We start from the raw sequence: 18,654 nt of genomic DNA, 5'->3' as shown, positions 1-18,654 counted from the left end.
GAGTGAGAGATATGATTTAGAGAGTAAGAGAAGTGTAACGGACGTGAGCGGATGTTCAGAGAGTGAGAAAGGTGTTAGAAAGATCTCAGGAAGTGCTTTTTTTATGAAAGAGTAAACCTATATTTATAAGAGAGTGCCCTTTTTTTATAAGGCTATGCACGTTTCCTCCATTTACGGGAAAAAATGGATGAAGGTAGTTTGGATAGACCATAATTTGTTCTTATCTTCTATTAGGCGTGCTTTTGAATCCTTATATCCGAGTTGCCAAGGAGTTCAGAGCTTTGGCGGGACTTCCCTCGTCTGCAAGGAGTCTCAACCGTCAGGGAGTCCTTCCTTACTTTGTTTTGGGATACCCCTCACCTGTGAGGAGTCTCAATCACCAGGGGGGGTCCTCCTAGGACTGATGTGGTTCAAGGTGGTTGCTAGCACGTGGGTTGATGAGATGCCATGTACGAGAGTAGGCCGCCACGTGTATAGGTCTTTTGGGCTGAATATTATGTTGGGTTTTGATCATGGTCCAAGTAGGGGAGATGGCTTCAACCTCCTTTCTTTGTCAATCTGTTTTTTGGGGGACACCCGCCAAGATTGACTGCTAGGTCCTCTTGGGCATTTTAGAATGTTATGGACCTCTCATTCTTTAATCTCTTTGGATCTCTTAGGTCTTCTCAGGCCAGTCTATTTTTATGCACATTAAAATATTTAATTATAATTTAATCATAAAGCATCTTACTGTCTTGTCTTCCCTTCAAATTCCATTTATATACGTATATATGCATAACTTGTTTTGATTATGAATTTATTGATGTTAGAGGGCAGGTTTGACAATTGTTTTTCAAGATAATTACAATGTCCTTTTTTGAGGTTTGGTGTAATAACAAGTAGACCTGTATGATTTGAGAAATTATGTTTAGTATTTTTTATATTTATTTTTGTCAACAAATTGACCTATTCTTTAGTCAAAATTCACCAAATTTATTGATATCAAAGAAAAAATTTATTAAAAATTCATAATTATCTCAAATTGGCTTGTACGCACTTATTGCAGGTCAAATATTTTTTTCTGATCACAATACCTTACAAGTGTGAAGATATACCTCTTTTCACGTATTATCGTGTGAAAATGCATAAATATAATTTGGTTAGAGCAAATTTGTATGACCTGTAGTAGCCAATAGGTCAGTAGTAAGTCAATCGGGGTAAATATAAATTTTTATTCAATTTTTTTTTACTAATAATAACAAATTCGATGAACTTTAATTAATAAAAAAATTTATTTATTAGATAAAAATAAACATTAAAGATATTAACATATAATTATTTAAGTAATAAAAAATATGTAAATATACTAAACCTCGGTAACATGCAATTATCCCTTGTATTTTGGACCAATTTGGGGCATTTCTTAAGTTTGATTGTTGCGGGCAGAGAGGGACTGAGGTCACGAGCTTGCAGTGTCATGATCACGTTCAGGACCAAGTACCAATTTTATTGGACCAAGCCCGAAGGGCGACGTGAATGACAGCGAATTCCGCATAAACTCTTGCAAAAAGCAGTCTACTACAATTATATAAAGAATCAATGGTCCACTCCCCATAAAAGATACCTCTACCCCCAACATTCACTTTCTTTTACCCCACTAACAAATTTCTATGTGGAGACCTGTAATATTGATCTCTATTGCCAATTATTTTAGAAATAGGAATACGTATCAATCATCACTATAGCATTTACAGAATCACAGTTAAAAATTAGTAGATTGTATCATGTCATAAACCGACTTCTATAATTCTCTTAGTAATTCAATTAAAACAGTGTTTGTCTAAATTTATTTAAAACATCTTATAAGCTTGATCAAGAATTTTATCGGTAGGAATCGTTGGCTAAATATGGTAAAAATGCTCTAGGACTGAGGTACAAGCTTCTACCTTATCTCTACACACTGAATTATGAGATATATACTACTGGTTTCATGAATGAAACCGACTGTACGAATTAAGAACACGATTCCTCGGGAAACGCCTAATGGTATCTTTGGTGCTAAAGTCAAATACAATTGAGGTCGAAACTGTCTTCCCCGGTAGTTAATTGGTATAATATATTTGATATATTTCCAAATTAAGAGTCACATCATGTCGTCGTGGATGCACCATTGCATGTTATCAAAGTGCATTTGTATCAGAACACCAAAATTTTAAATCAGCACAACAGAACGTGAATATATAGAGGAATTGGAAGAGAGTGGAGATAAGATGAAGAATGTGATGGTGGCGGTTAAAGCCCTGTGGGGATGAAGTTTTCAATGAAAATGGGAATCAAGGCTTAAAACAAATCCCTCCTGTGATAACAATATCTATGATTCTTATTTTCTCAAATTGTTGTAAGAGTTTCATCTTAGCCAATCATAGTTTTAGACATTAGAAGCGTCAATCAAGGTTCTGAATGGAGTGGAGATGGCATAAAAACTTTTGTTCATCCCTTAATGGACATTTCATAAAATTGGAACAATACACAGAAGATCAGTGTGGCCCCCCCGACAAGAATGACACGTATAAATGGAGAATGGTCCCTTCTCCATTCAAACAGGCCAACTGAGATCCTCTTCTTGTTGTAGTATTTGAAATGCAGTGATTCTATTTGCAATAATATTACGTATGACAAATTTGGAATCTTCAATTTGCAGGTAAGTTCTTCACCCCACCCGTTGTAAAAATAAATAAATAAATAAATTACACTCGAGATGAATACTAACATCATCGACCATTAGTAATTAAATAAGTCTTTTTCCGCTATTCCAACTAATGTTACAATATCCCATTTCACAATCACAATAATTATTATTATTTTTAAATATTAGTATTATGAATCTCGATTTGCTATATATAAGTACAGATGTGTACACAATTGGATAGTATTTTGGATCATTTTCTTTTTACATATAACATTCAATTTCAGGACCAAATTGGCCCATGCCTTGGGCTTCATCGTTGCAGGCACAGAGGGACTAACGAGCGTGCAGTATTATGATTACGCTGTGGACCAACTACCATTTTTATTGGACCAACCCTGATGGCTAGCCAATCAACGTGCTTGACAGCCTATTCCGCATACACTCATGCAAAAAGCAATCCACTTTTTTTTAGCAGTGTTTATCAGTTTATTACTGAAAATAGGTTCAATAGAGCATTTTTGTTTTACAGGTATATGTTTTTGGATTATTAAATTTAGTTAATCTAAGTTAAAAGTTCCAGCCAAATTCCTACTAATTTCTGAAACTTATGGTAAAAACTATAATTATAATTTTTATTTTAAAACAATCCTAACTTTTACTACTCTTAGTTTATAGTTTTCATTATAATTTATTTACATAAAAAAAATAAAAATTATTACAAACAAGCCCTAAACAGAATCCATGGACAAAACTCAATAGTCCATGCCCCATGCAAGATTCTTCTAGGCCCAACATATTAATTTATTGATTAAATCAATAAATTTATCAACTAATTATCAAAATATTAATATAATCATATATCTCATCACTACTTCAAAAAGAACAGTAGCATGATTTCATTGCCAATTATTGAGGTGGTAGTTTAAAATGAAGTACCTGGTGCACTTTGTTATTTTATATTATTTAACGTATAAATAAAAAATACATATTTCTTAAATTTTTAAAAATGAAATATATATCAATCGTAAGTACATCATTTATAAAACCATAATTCAGAAATGATAGATAGTGTACTGTTATATGACGACTTTTAGAATTGAATTAAATTACATATTGTGATGGAATTTGAAATCATTTTTTACCGTTTGAAGTTGCGATAGAGCATGCTTTGTGATGTATTTATTTGGTTCAATTCTTTTGTAATAAAAACTAATAGCAATTTACTATCACTCTGAGAAGAGAAAAATTACATAAATTATTTTTTTATATTATTTTACATGCAAAATTAACAATAAATAATCGAGAGAGGCTGACAAAAGTTTTTGTTATAAAATATTCCAAGATGGATAGTGGTGTTGAAGGAATTTTTTACTAAGTTACAATCTTTTTCCACTCATTATTCAATGTATAGTTCAACAATTTTTTCAAATGTATAAAATATTATTATTCATTGTATTTTAAATTTTCTCTATTCTTGAATTTTTTAATTAATGCAGAAAATATGAATACTTTTTATATTACATCCAATAAAATTACGCGTGTCACCGTTGCTAGTTATTTAAAAAAAAAAACAAAAAAATTTGGGTTTGCTCTTAAAAATCGTGCCCATGGCACGAATCTTGATAAGAGCGCCCATATCTAACTCCATAATCTTTTTCTTCTCTTTTTATGAATGAATGATAAATTATATTTTAATTCAAAAAGCGGAGCAGAAGTATTTAACTATTTCCAAATAGACAAAATCTGTAATCACTAATCAGCAGTTTAGACGTCCGTTTGGGAAAGGCCCAACTTTGTGTCTCGCTCACTAAATAATATTTTTACATCATCCCATCCATATTTCTATATATCAAGACATCGAAACTAATCAAATAAATTATTAATTTCAAATACAAGTAATTGGAAATATAAAATGTTAATATTAGACCAATAGCTATCTATGTTTTCCTATTAAGAATCATAAATATTAGAGTCCATCATATGTTAAATCAAATACGAAATGTATAACAAATCTGATATCCGACAACACTTAAATATTTTGAAATAACATAAAAAACTCTGAAGACGATTTTAATGATATAAGTGTCCCTAAATCTACATATTCTACATTTAAATTGTATTGATTTGAATCCTACCCAAGCCATGTTATACACAATGTCTACATCTGTTGGATCAAAATTGAAATAGTATTTGTATGATTCGGCAAGGGCCATTAACACACATCCTCCAAATGTAAGTACTTTGAACTCCATATTAATGTTAATATATAGGTGAGTTCATTTTGAAAAATTAGTTTTGGATATGGCTCTATCTCTCTCTTTCCGTATACATTTTATATATTCCTGAAAGGGATCCCACCAACCAGATTAGTTTTCGTTTGTTCTGCAAATTATTACTAGTCTGTCTAAATGTAATAACATCACCTCATATCCATACAGACACTATAAAAAAATAATTACAAAAGATTTCATCCTAAAATTGGTGTTGAACTAATTAGTAATAAAGTTTGTTATTAACCTAAATTAACAATAAATTCCATTATTTTATAAAGAATATATGCCGTTGTTATTCGCGTTATTTCTGAAACTGGGAGAAACAAAAGACGAAAGATCGAGGAAAGAAGGAAAGCAATGATTTGACCTCCCAACAATACCTTCATACATTCACATTAAATAGTGAGTGTGGACTTATTGTTATGTTCATAAGCGACATAGGGATCACATTATTTAAGAAGAGAATCATATTCCAGTTTTCTAAGTGAAGTGAGCAGCACAAGTGACACCTAACCTCAATCATTGCCTAATTAATTTCATAATTTACATACATCATGGCATATATAATCCGCTATTTCTGCTACCTGCAACCTTAATTTACAAGGTAAGATCACATTGCAGATTGGAAATGGTGCAATAATTTTGATAATATATTGTCCGTAGACTATTATTAGTAGAGTTCATGAAAATAATATTGTTATTTTATGTATATTCTAAGTTACATAAATTTTTTCGTTGTGATATGAGCGACGTTATATATATAAATATAAACAACTCCTTGTGAATAAGTAACTTATCCCATATGAAAAAAAGTAGCAAAATACTTCTCTATATTTTTTAAAATAAAGCAATTTACCTCCTTGTCTAAAATTAATAAAGCAGCTCACCTCCTTAGACAGGGAGGTAAATTATTCTATTTTAAAAAATAGAGAGAGGTAAATTGATATTTTTTTTTCATTGGAGGATAATTTGCTCATTTGCAATATTATATGAGATAACGTTAAATTCTATATATATTTTTTCACATGTTGTAAACTGCGATTTTTGTATAATTATTTTTAAACATATAATATTGGAAATTTCAGTTTATATTTGAACCAATTTCATTGTAACAACAAATGAAGCAACTGAAAACTCATTAGGGTTTCTACTTTCTAGTACGGGGAGTAATAATAAATTAATATTATATACAGGTATAACGAGTACTGTATAATATTTAATGTGTGATTAATATATAATTGAAATAGAACAGAAATTTATAAAACCTATAAAATAACAAATATAAAGTAATTTGAATTGATAGAGATCAGTGGTAATATAGCATATTTGCATCAGAAATAGTGGTGGCGTTGGAGAAACATTGTCCGAAAAAAGGCAGACAAAATCCTTTTGATGAAAACGTAAGTAAAGCAATTAGCAACTTTAAACGTTTCCAATGCCAATAATGAAACTAGAATAAAAATTAAGCACACAGAAGCGAATATTTTTATGAATGCAGTCGGCTTAAAATTAGGATTTGTAGGGACTATTAATTAGTTCTAAATATCTGTTATTTTCTTTTAAGTAGTAATTACATAAATAATTAGATCAATATCTTGATAAATTAAGCAACACATTATTTAAAAATAATAAATAAATTACACTAACTTACATAAAATGAAACAAATATTCACATAAGGTAAAAAAATAAAAATAAAAATACCCACACACTTAATAAAACTTGTTTTTGAACCCATATCCTCAAATTTATTTATCAACGCGACGCTAAATACATATCTTAATTTGTTTAAAATCTCTCGTCCGCACCTTTGCTTTCAAATCAAGCTCAATATTGTCTAACTAATAACATAATTTAATCAATTCTAATAATTATAATTGAAATAATCCCAATCGTAGAGTTCAGTGTAATCTGAACATAAATGCCACCTGGAAACTATTTTCGTTCAAGATTTCTTAATTAATTAATTTTTTTGGGCTTGAAAAGTAAGAGACTTTTTTGGCTCAACTTATTTAAAATAATTTATAAGACGTTACATCTTAATTTAAAAACAAAAACTTTAAAGTGTTTGAATAAAATAAAATGATAAAGCATATAAGACATCAACGATGATAATTTTATAATTAATATATAGTGTTAAAATATTTTGGCCTCTAATCTATGATTGTTTTTTTTTTACTTTGCTATCTAAACTTTATTATTATTTTTTCATTTGAATTAGTTTGCCATACCAACTAATGAGTTTTTGCAATATACAAAAATATACCACGTCTAAACATCCTCTAGGTTCTGATATTACAAAAAGTGCGGACCACGGCGGTAGACGTCGCATACTCCACAATTAATTTACGTACTCCACCTAAAAAATTAAAATATGTGGTCCAGGAATTGACCTTATTGTATCATTACATATATTTTAACTTTCCGACAGTAATCACAAAACCGAAGAATACATCCAAGACATCCCCTTTGTAAATTAGATTATTATTACAGCAATCCTATACATCATCGGGTTGTTCAAATTAGCAGATATGGGTATAAGAGTTATAAGGAAGGACAGTATACCTAGAAAGGTTACATGTTATAATATAATATCCTGCAAGAATTATGATGAACTTAATTAATAAGACAGTCCACCGACCTTGATTAAGTACGATTAATTAGGATTTCCTGGCTATGTTTATTCAATAAACATGTTCCCTAGCATTTTATGAAATCTTTTATCTAATTTCATCTTGGAAATATTGTTTAATCAAATAACACTAGTAAAAAAACTATATTAGCATATTTACAATCATAGTATTCGAACTTACGACCAACTGAAATTTTACATTCTTCATAAGTATTAGATCAAATTTTACTTAATTTTATTAGTAGTCGTCCTACAATAATTGTGAAAATTGTTACTCTTTATCAATAGTAAATTAATCTCACACTAAATATTATTACTCTTGTTATGTAATTAATCACTTGTATAAATTTGTATATCAATTTTATTATAAACTAATCTCACTGTGATATAATTAATTTCAACAAATCAAGATTTTGCACAATGAATGATAGCTGTAGAGCAGGGGCTGGGGAGCAAAGGATAAATGAGCAATGATGAGTCCTTACAAGAGACAACAAATTAAGCCATCCTCAAATACTTACCCCAACGAATGACTACAGTCTACCGATGACACTCAATTCCAAATATCCCAGAAAAGAGTCTGATAACTTGGGACCCCCTCCTAACAAAATTCACAGGTCACATGTTGCCATGAAATCACGCCAACCTCATCCCAATCACATGTATTCTATGTCTCTCTGCCATTCTCCCCCCCATTATATACTCCCAAAGCTCTCTAACACTCTCCAGCCAAGTGCCAAAATTCATCCAAAGAAACCCCATTAATCATTCATCATGTCCTCCTTTTTTCCTCTTCCCCCATTATTATCATCCTCTTTTTCAAGATTCTTGTTTGGTTTCCTGATTATATCTATCCTTCTTCCTGATTTAGCTTTTAGTTCCAGTTCTAATACTCCAACCAAAATTGGTAAAGGCTATCGTTTAATTTCCATTCAAGAATCCCCTAATGGTGGCCTTCTAGGCCTCCTCCAAGTGAAGCAGAAGAACAACATCTACGGCCCTGATATCCCCCTCTTGCAGCTCTATGTCAAGTAAGAATCATTTTCTCTCATGTTCTGCAGGTGCATGGCTTAACCGGAGCTTCAATTCTTGATCAAAATCTCATCTTTGATTTCAAACTTAACCTTTTCAGGCATGAAACGAATGCCCGTTTGAGGGTTCACATTACAGACGCAGAGAAGCAAAGATGGGAGGTCCCATACAATCTCCTGCCCAGAGAAACTCCTCCGTCATTAAAACAAACACTTGGTAGGTCAAGAAAGGATGCATACACTCTCAAAGCATCTGATCAATACGCAGGAAAAGAGCTTGTTTTTACATACACGGCTGACCCTTTTAGTTTCTCCGTGAAAAGAAAATCAAACGGTCAGATTCTTTTCGATTCTACCTCCGAGGAATCAGACCCTTACAATGGGTTGGTGTTTAAAGACCAGTACCTGGAGCTCTCCACAAAGTTGCCTAAAGATGCTTCTTTGTATGGGTTGGGAGAGAACACTCAGCCACACGGGATTAAACTCTACCCCAATGAACCGTATACACTGTACACCACAGATATATCAGCAATCAATCTGAATGCTGATTTGTATGGGTCCCACCCGGTGTACATGGACCTGAGGAATGTAGAAGGAGAGGCCTACGCCCATGCAGTTTTGCTGTTGAACAGTAATGGGATGGATGTTTTCTACAGGGGGAATTCTTTGACGTATAAAGTGATTGGGGGTGTTTTCGACCTTTACTTCTTTTCTGGTCCGTCTCCGTTGGATGTTGTTGACCAATATACTTCCTTTATAGGCCGGCCTGCAGCTATGCCCTACTGGGCTTTTGGTATGTTTCCCAATACTTTTAACAATTTTCCAAATTTGCCATTCCTCTTTCTTACATCACAACTTTTTATTAGGGTTAAAATACTTTTTAAATCACTAAAAATAATTTGGGAGGAATATTTTAATAAAATATATTTTAGAAAGTATAATAAAATATATAAAGGTAAGTGAGAAGGGCATTTTTGTCCTATCAATGTCAAACTATTTTGTTAAAGTGTCTATATTACCTTTCATACTTTAGGGGTGTAAATGAGACAAAATGCATAATTCATGATACAAAATGTACTTAATCCTTTTTATTAGAAAAGATATATTTATATAAATATTATCCCTATTGAATTTCATATCATTTATATATTTTGAAAGATATTGTATACATAATAGTAAAATCAAATATATAAAATATTTTTTATATACAATATAATAATAAAAGATGCAATATTAATTGCAAATAAGAAATTTGCTATGCATAGTTTAACCCTATCTTATTGAGTAAATTACAAATGTGCTTTCTTCATCTGCTATAATTACAAATATTTGTTTATTGTTTAAAACATTATAAGTATTTTCAGAATTAACAGCCCTATAACAAATACCCTCTTACAATTGGCTATCACAAAAGGATATTTATTATACGATCGTTAATTTTAGAATGTATTTGTAATTTTTCAAATAACGAGATAAATTTTATAATTATGATGAATTTAAAAAAAACTCGTTGTAATTTATATCCATTTGTTTGTTATGTTTGTTGCTTTTAAAGATGTCTTATTTTCTTGAAAAGATATATAGTCATGGTAGCTACGCTTATACATATAAGATATTTGTAGCACTAGGAATTCATGCCAAGATAGCGACTTTACTCATTTTCTAACACTCAACGGCCTTGCTCATTTTCATTAAAAGGCGCATTGGTATAGTAGAAATTTGCTAATTTAAGGAGTTGAGGCACGACTTTAAATTATTACATTTATTCCTACTCTCTCTATCTCTCCCTCTTAAATGCAGAGGGATGTTTCTTCACGAAACTAGGGAATATTTTTTATATGGAATCATTATATTGCCCTCTTCTTATATTTGGTATAATTAGATATAAATTTTTTTGGTTAAAAAATTTATATTTAGTATGCGTAATATTTATTTTCATATAATAAATAGATCCTTTCGTTAGTTAAATTTCATAGTATTTGTTGATATCAAAAAAATTAAATAATATTTCATAGTGACACCCGATTGACTTAATACTATTTATTGTATGTCAAATAAATCTTTTTATGACTAAAATACCTTTATACATCTTTACACATTAATATATATGAAGAGGTATATATTCACCTTTACAAGGGTAATTTGGTTAAAAAAATTATTTAACCTGCCATAAGTAATAATAAGTCAATCAAGTGCTAATATGAATTTTTATTTAATTTTTTTTGGCTAATGTTGATAAATTTTATGAATTTTGACCAACAGGATGCATTTGTTTATTAGACAAAAATAAATATCATGGGTATTAGATGTAATTTTTAAAATTATTAGAATCTATATATAGTTACACCAAACTTTAAAGTAAGAAAATGCAATAATTCTTTTCTAAATTTGGTTGGTTCTTTAGTAAGTTATTTTATGAATAATACTTATTATGTGATGAATCGAATTTAATTTTAACAAAATCTTTCTATGAAAAGAACGTACCTCAAAAAAATTTGACGCATTTCACTAGTAATTTTCATACAACTCACGTGAGTAAATATCGACAACTTGAATGCTAGTATTTATTGGCTGGTCCCAATTTCATTTTGGACCACGGCGGGATTTTTGCAATTGGTAATTGGTCTCCTCATTTATAGTGAAATCAACTTGATAAGGATAATGACCGGTAGTTATACTATGACTTTAACACGAAAATTCTAGTCTGATTTCTATGACGAGAATGTTATATTTGTTATATAATTAATAGTATTATGATCAATTGAATTTGTTATGTAATTAATTAGTGCAGTGATTCTTCAATTTAAATAAAGTTTTTGGTAATCTTGCCAAATATTATTATTGTAGTTTAACATAATGCCAAAACACTTATTGAAAAAAATTGGCGCGTTAATGATTAGGGGATAGAACATAACAATTCTAATGATTTTTATTCCTATTTTATTATTTTCCCATTACCAAATCATAATCTAAATCTATGATTGAGATGTATGATTTTTATGTATGTGGCGTTTTGTGTATGTTGGTGTTGTATAAAATCAAAATAAGTAATCATTACAAGTCAAAGATTACTGCACTTGATTAGCATATTGTCTGTGCAAATCAGGTCTAGGCCCCCACAGTAGGAAAAAAATGTTTTGGTAATACCCTTTTTGGTAGTAGGGAGTGTCCAGCTCAAAAACTTGCACATGTGAAAGAAATCATGCAAATAAGACTTGTGAGTGAAAATCTTTAGCCCGTCATCATCTGAAAAATCTTGGAGGCCCACATACATCCATGCGTTTCAATCAGGTTTAATAGCTCTTCTATTCTTTGTAGTTTTCTGTTTCATCATTGATCTTAAGGCACAAAACTACAGCTGGACCACAATAAAGTTTTAGTTCGAATTGAATTTTGGTTGGATCTGATTAATTATATTATATGTACAATACATTATAAAATGTGATCGATGTATGATTCAGAAAAAGTATTCAATCACATACAATTGTATCATACTTTTTTCTATAATTAGTTTGAATTTTTCGCATAATTTTTCCTCCACATCCCACTTTTCTTGGAAAACATTATTTTTTCTACATGAGTTGGAGGTTGTAGTTGTTACTCTTTTTATGGGAATATCGAAATACTGTCCAATTTGATTACGATAGTCCTATTAAACTGTTTATTAAATCAAATCTCTACTGTATCAAATATTATGGACTGGCTACGACTAGCCCATAATGCGTTGACATAAAAGAGTGAAATTTTATACACTTAATGGGTTTGAATTCGTGAAATTCAGGTGGAGAACTAAATGTTTAACAACTATATTGTTGTGTTGGCGTTTATATGTATATAAATATATTTTTTTTTGTGTATGTATACTATAATATGCTAATCAAAGTAAAAGACATCATGAGATGGGTGTTTGAAAATCATGTCCCTGATTCAAGTTTCATCCAGTTGATAATAATAAATATCATGTTGGCATAATTAGCCTACTCTTCCTTAAGCTTTGGCAAACAACATGTGATCGTAACTATTACAATTTGATCATGTTCAGGATTCCATCAATGCAGATGGGGATACCATAATCTCTCAGTTGTTGAAGATGTAGTTGAGAACTACAAGAAGGCAAAAATCCCACTCGACGTTATCTGGAACGACGATGATCACATGGACGGACACAAGGACTTCACTCTCAACCCTGTCAACTACCCTCGTCCACAGCTTTTAGCCTTCTTGGACAAAATCCATGCTCAAGGCATGAAGTACATTGTCATAATAGACCCTGGAATTGGTGTTAACAAGAGCTACGGCGTCTACCAAAGAGCTATTGCCAACGACGTCTTCATCAAGTATGAGGGCCAGCCTTATCTAGCTCAGGTCTGGCCTGGAGCTGTTAACTTCCCTGACTTCCTTAACCCGAAAACGGTTGAATGGTGGGGTGATGAGATACGTCGTTTCCATGAACTTGTACCTGTTGACGGTCTCTGGATTGATATGAATGAAGCTTCAAATTTCTGTACTGGTTTGTGTACTATTCCAGAGGGCAGAATTTGCCCTAATGGAACAGGACCAGGCTGGGAATGCTGTCTCGACTGCAAGAACATAACGAAAACGAGATGGGATGATCCACCCTACAAGATAAATGCATCAGGAATACAAGCGCCAGTTGGGTACAAAACCATAGCAACTAGTGCATATCATTACAACGGAGTATTAGAATACGATGCACATAGTATTTATGGTTTCTCTCAAGCAATTGCTACTCACAAGGCACTTCAAGGGCTAGAGGGAAAACGGCCGTTTATTCTGTCACGTTCGACGTATGTTGGTTCAGGGCACTATGCAGCACATTGGACAGGGGATAATAAGGGAACTTGGGAAGACTTGAGATACTCAATTTCGACAATGCTGAACTTTGGAATATTTGGGGTTCCAATGGTTGGATCAGATATATGTGGATTCTATCCAGCTCCCACGGAAGAGCTTTGCAACCGTTGGATTGAAGTTGGTGCCTTCTACCCCTTCTCAAGAGATCATGCAAACTTCTATTCTCCCAGGCAGGAGCTTTATCAGTGGGAATCAGTGGCTGAATCTGCTAGAAATGCTCTAGGAATGAGGTACAGGCTTCTTCCTTATCTCTACACACTAAACTATGAGGCACATACTACGGGGGCGCCAATCGCTCGTCCCTTATTCTTTACGTTCACGAACGAAACCGACTTGTATGGATTGAGCACACAGTTCCTGCTCGGGAGAGGCCTGATGGTGTCTCCAGTGCTAGAATCGAATAAAACTGAGGTGGAAGCTGTCTTCCCTCCCGGAAGTTGGTACGATATGTTTGATATGATGAAGGTGATTGTTTCTAAAGAATCACATCATGTTGTCCTCGATGCACCGTTGCATGTGATCAATGTACATTTGTATCAGAACACCATAATCCCAATGCAACAGGGTGGTATGATCTCTAAAGAAGCTAGAACGACCCCTTTCACCCTTGTAGTCGCTTTCCCACTCGGTGCAACGGGAGGAGAAGCCAAGGGGAACCTTTTCCTTGATGAAGATGAGCTCCCGGAGATGAAACTTGGAAATGGTCACTCAACGTACGTTGATTTCTATGCAACGGTTAAGAAGGGGAAGGTGAAGGTATGGTCTGATGTTCAAGAAAGCAAGTTTGCCTTAGAGAAGGGTTGGAAAATTCAGAAGGTAACCGTACTAGGATTACAGGGAAGTGGGAGTGCCTTTGAGATGGAAGTCGACGGAAACTCCGTTGAAGATACATCTACAGTGGAAATCAACACAACAGAACATGAATATATAGAGGAATTGGAAGAGGGTGGAGATAAGATGAAGAATGTGATGGTGGAGGTTAAAGGGCTGGAATTGCCTGTTGGCAAGAAGTTTTCAATGTCATGGAAAATGGGAATCCAGGCTTGAAAAAAATCTGTTCTGGGATAACAATACATCTGTTTCTTTTCAGTATTATAATTTCTGAAATTGTCCTAAAAGTTTCATCCTTGCCAGTCATAGTTGTAGACATTAAAAGTGTCCATCGAGGTTCTGAATGGAGAGGAGATGGCATAAAAACCTCTGTTCATCCCTTTCCATTTAAACATGCCAACAGATCAGTCTCTCTTCTTGTTGTTGCTGTAGTCTTAGAAATGCAGTGATGCTGCTTGCAATAATTCTCTACATGATCATAAATTCAGAATTTTCAATTTACTGGTAAATTCTTGGTGCCCCCACCCAATGTTTCCATTTAATCATTTGTTTCACCAACATTTTTTTGAAAAGCCCAAATTTTTTCTAACTTATATATCCCATACCTCATCATTCTAATTCCTTTATCACCAGCCCATTTTTTTTCTAATGCGCATCTACTCCTATGGTCAAGGGTGCTTTGCAAACCAATACAATGCCTTCCTTTCTTCTCTATATATTTATTCTCCTCCAACATTTCTATTCTACAACTCCACCAAATTAAATCAACATGTATCCATCGGTTCGTTGCCGTCAAAATATATTGATTCGGATCGAGGTTCTCTACAACTTAGAATTAACTTGGGCCAAGACTTGGCAACAATCTAGAGGATGGGCCTAACGAGTACCTCGAGCTAAACCAATGATAATTACCTTGCACGTAAAACTTGTTATATTAGCTGAGGACCCTTCGAAGCTCAAGTCAATTTCAGATTTGAGGTTATAAGGGGGTGTACTTATGTGATCTCGTATGGTTGCATGTATTCATAGAACTTTATGTGTTAGAATTCATAAGGGGAACGTGTCAATAAGGCAATTGAATAATGAGTGTCAATTCAATGGTTATCCAAGCAAGTCGTCAGGTCAGGCGAGTCAAGTGTGACCTGACTTGAACAAAAATATGCAGATATATGGAATGTTTAGACATTTTTTTTTAGGGCATTTGGTCCTTTTCTTATTTTAGTATATTTTCTCATAGCATATGGAGAAATTTCAATGAAATCAAAGTGGGACATATAATTTCTTTGAATGTGATATATTTATGTGATTTATTTATTTATTTTTATTAAATGTGATTAAATTTCTTTGAGGGATATATTCATGCAATAATTGATATTTTTTTAAAAAATAATATAATTATTGTTTTGATTTTTTTAAAAAAACATATCATAAAACTTGTATGGACTTTTTGCACGTCGTATTCAATGTAGATTGCCGGATATTTTTGAATTTAATAGTTGTAGAAAGAGATATGTCGGGGGATTGGGCTACTCAAACCCACCTTCATTACAAAGTGCACATTATCTGCATTTTTTAAAAGGGCAGAAGCCACAAGGTACGGAACCCGTGATCAACATAAGTCTTGTACACATATATCATTCATCAAGTCTAATTTTTTATAAAAATATGAGTTTAAATCCTTTCTAGTTGTTGTTTCATTCTACTAATAATTGTTGAATAGTTATAAATATTTTATATTAATAACTAATATAATAATTATTATAATTATCAGTTATTAAAATTAGAATGTTATTATAATTAATTTAATAAAAAAATATTGTATATATCTCTACATATGAGTTTTGATCATGACCTAGTTTATATATATGAATTTATAGATTTGAATCTCAATAAATATGTAAGTATATATATATACATTTATCTTGTTTTATGATGAGCTTTTAATACTTTGTTTTCGAAATTCTGTCAAATATTAAATCTGTGAAAAATTTCAATATTTTTCAAAAGTAGAGATTGTGAAGTGTTAGTATTTTTAAAATGTAACTTTGGGAAAGTGCAACCTTATCTTTGAGACGTAACAAGTAATACATTACAGCACAATTGTTTTAAATTAATCGATTATAATTATATTATGATTTTTAATCATCAATAATATGTATATGATAATTATCAATATCAAATATGTACAATTAATAAATAATTATTATTATAATTGATTAATAATTATTGTAAACTAAACTGATACCCACAAATTGATAGAATTCAAACTAATAACCTCTTATTTTTGGAGTCTCAACTTCACCCAACTAAATAAGATCTCATTGGCACATGACGCTACAATTTATTATTCGATAACAATTTTATTAGTTGGATCAAATCACAATATTTGGGCACAAAAGGATTTTATACAAATTTATACTGTAGTAAAAGAAAATATTTTATCTTACTAAATTTTGAAATACTAAAACTTACCCTTTAATGTATTTCTTTCCTAAAAAAAGGGATAGATAAAATAATTTTAAAATATTTTTTAATAATCTCACAATTTTTCTTCCTTTCAACCCACTCGTCCACATTTTTTTTTCTCAAGAACTTCTTTCTTTTTTAATTTTTTACAATTTTTTTTCCATCTCACACCATAAATATTTTATATGCTCAGGGGATTGAGCGTGTCGACGAACACTAAAGCAAAAAAGCAAAAGGGAAAGGTTTTTTTTAGTGATATAAAAAAAATATACAAAAAGATGAGCTCCAAAAAAAGATGGGGTAAATACGAGAGAAAATGTCGTTGTTCCCACCGAACACTGTCAAGAAAAACGAGAATTACCAACGTATTAACAGCAAATTTCCAATACTTAAGAATAAACGTTTGACTGCAAAGGGTCATAGTCATTGCACATTAATCATAACGAAAAATCAGGTCCAACAACCCGGATCCGGAATTCTAGCCCGAATCAGACTCCCTTTAGAATAGAATCGGATCTACGTGTAAGAAAATCTTTATATAGGACACATCACTGTCAGCTGAAATTCTCCCAATATGCAGACGACAACGTCGCCGTTTCACCGAACTGCACTGTCCAATGCTCGCACCTTCCTTGCTGCCATTTTTCTTTTCTTTTTTGTGCGTATGTGTGGGGTATTCAATTAATTATTGGAAAAAATATAATTTACTTACAAAAAATGAGTAAATTTTTTATAAAAAATAAAATAACAAATTACTTTTTATATTTTAAAAAATAAAACAAATTATCCTTTATCTAAAATCTTTTATAAAGGAATAATTTACTTTATTTTTAAAAACACAGAAGAATAATTTACTAATTGTTTTTTCATAGGAGGTATTTATTTATTTCACATATTATAGGGAATAAATTACATTTAACTCATTATTTATTTATTTGGCAGAATATTCAATTTTTTGGTTCCAATTGCTTCCTCTACTTACTGGCTTTAATTGAATTCTACTGTAAGATTGATTTAAAAAGTCAAATTTAAACATTCCCTCGAAACCCATTTGTTAAAAATTAGTGTAAGATCTGGATAAACTTGTGATTAGGATAATTAATAAAGCCAATCAACCTACCTAACATTTGACTTTACATGCCTTTTAATTAAATTTTAAATTTGATGCAATGTATTAAAGTTTTCAAAATTTGAAGTTTTGTTGTTTATTTTTTTCTTTTTACAAAACTACACTTTGGTATTCCTGTAAAATTGCACGTATACTGTATACGCACCGTAGCCTTAGTTCTTACAATCTCGCCCGTTATAAATATTTCAATAGTTTAAGATCTAACGTTCTGACAAATATTTAATTCAACATCATTAATGTGACAACTTCATATTCTTCACTGAAAAGTCAAAATATTTGATGATCACTTATTTATTTCGAAATAAAATTAACACTTATTTCCCTACTTACATTTGGGCACAAATATTAAAGTAGCAAGGATTTCACCAAATTTAGCAACTCAGCTACTCTGGATCTGCACAGTAGAGAGCGTAACGTGACGATTGTTCACACATTCAATGCATAAAATATCAAATCTGAGCATGAATGGGGGGGCGGGGGGTTGCAGCAGCCACGCCGCATAAGAGAGGACACATGTCGAGCAGGCGGGACAAGTGGCAAGGGGCCTGTGGGGTTTTGGCGGGAAAGGGCGTGGGGCTCGGCGCCAGCGTCTATGGCGGGAAGACGAAGCAACCTCCCTCCCCAACCTGGCCCACTCTCTCTCTCTCTCTCTCTTAAAACTGCCTCATTTGGTCAGCATGCATGCCCATCCAAGTACATACAACACTCTCACATGCATGCATCATGGTGTATGTATGTATGTATGTAGATG

The 18,654-nt window shown here is 32.2% G+C and overlaps 1 protein-coding gene and 1 non-coding gene across 2 annotated transcripts; both read left to right on the top strand.

Annotated features, from left to right (window-relative positions):
- Nucleotides 1-2,467: 2,467 nt before the first annotated feature.
- Nucleotides 2,468-2,575, top strand: LOC148789264 (U6 spliceosomal RNA). The gene has a single exon (XR_016064212.1). It is a non-coding gene; the product is annotated as a U6 spliceosomal RNA (small nuclear RNA).
- Nucleotides 2,576-8,144: 5,569 nt separating this feature from the next.
- Nucleotides 8,145-14,817, top strand: LOC105156391 (alpha-xylosidase 1). Its single transcript, XM_011072511.3, has 3 exons — nt 8,145-8,602; nt 8,704-9,395; nt 12,645-14,817. Exons 1-3 carry the CDS (start codon nt 8,346-8,348, stop codon nt 14,522-14,524), a joined length of 2,829 nt encoding a protein of 942 aa, XP_011070813.1. The 5' UTR covers nt 8,145-8,345; the 3' UTR covers nt 14,525-14,817.
- The last annotated feature ends 3,837 nt before the right edge of the window (nt 14,818-18,654 follow it).

Source organism: Sesamum indicum, linkage group LG2 (genome assembly GCF_026168435.1).
Source record: "Sesamum indicum cultivar Baizhima isolate 11 linkage group LG2, ASM2616843v1, whole genome shotgun sequence".
Classification (NCBI taxonomy): Eukaryota; Viridiplantae; Streptophyta; class Magnoliopsida; order Lamiales; family Pedaliaceae; genus Sesamum; species Sesamum indicum.
This window is presented reverse-complemented; position numbering and strand designations above follow the sequence as displayed.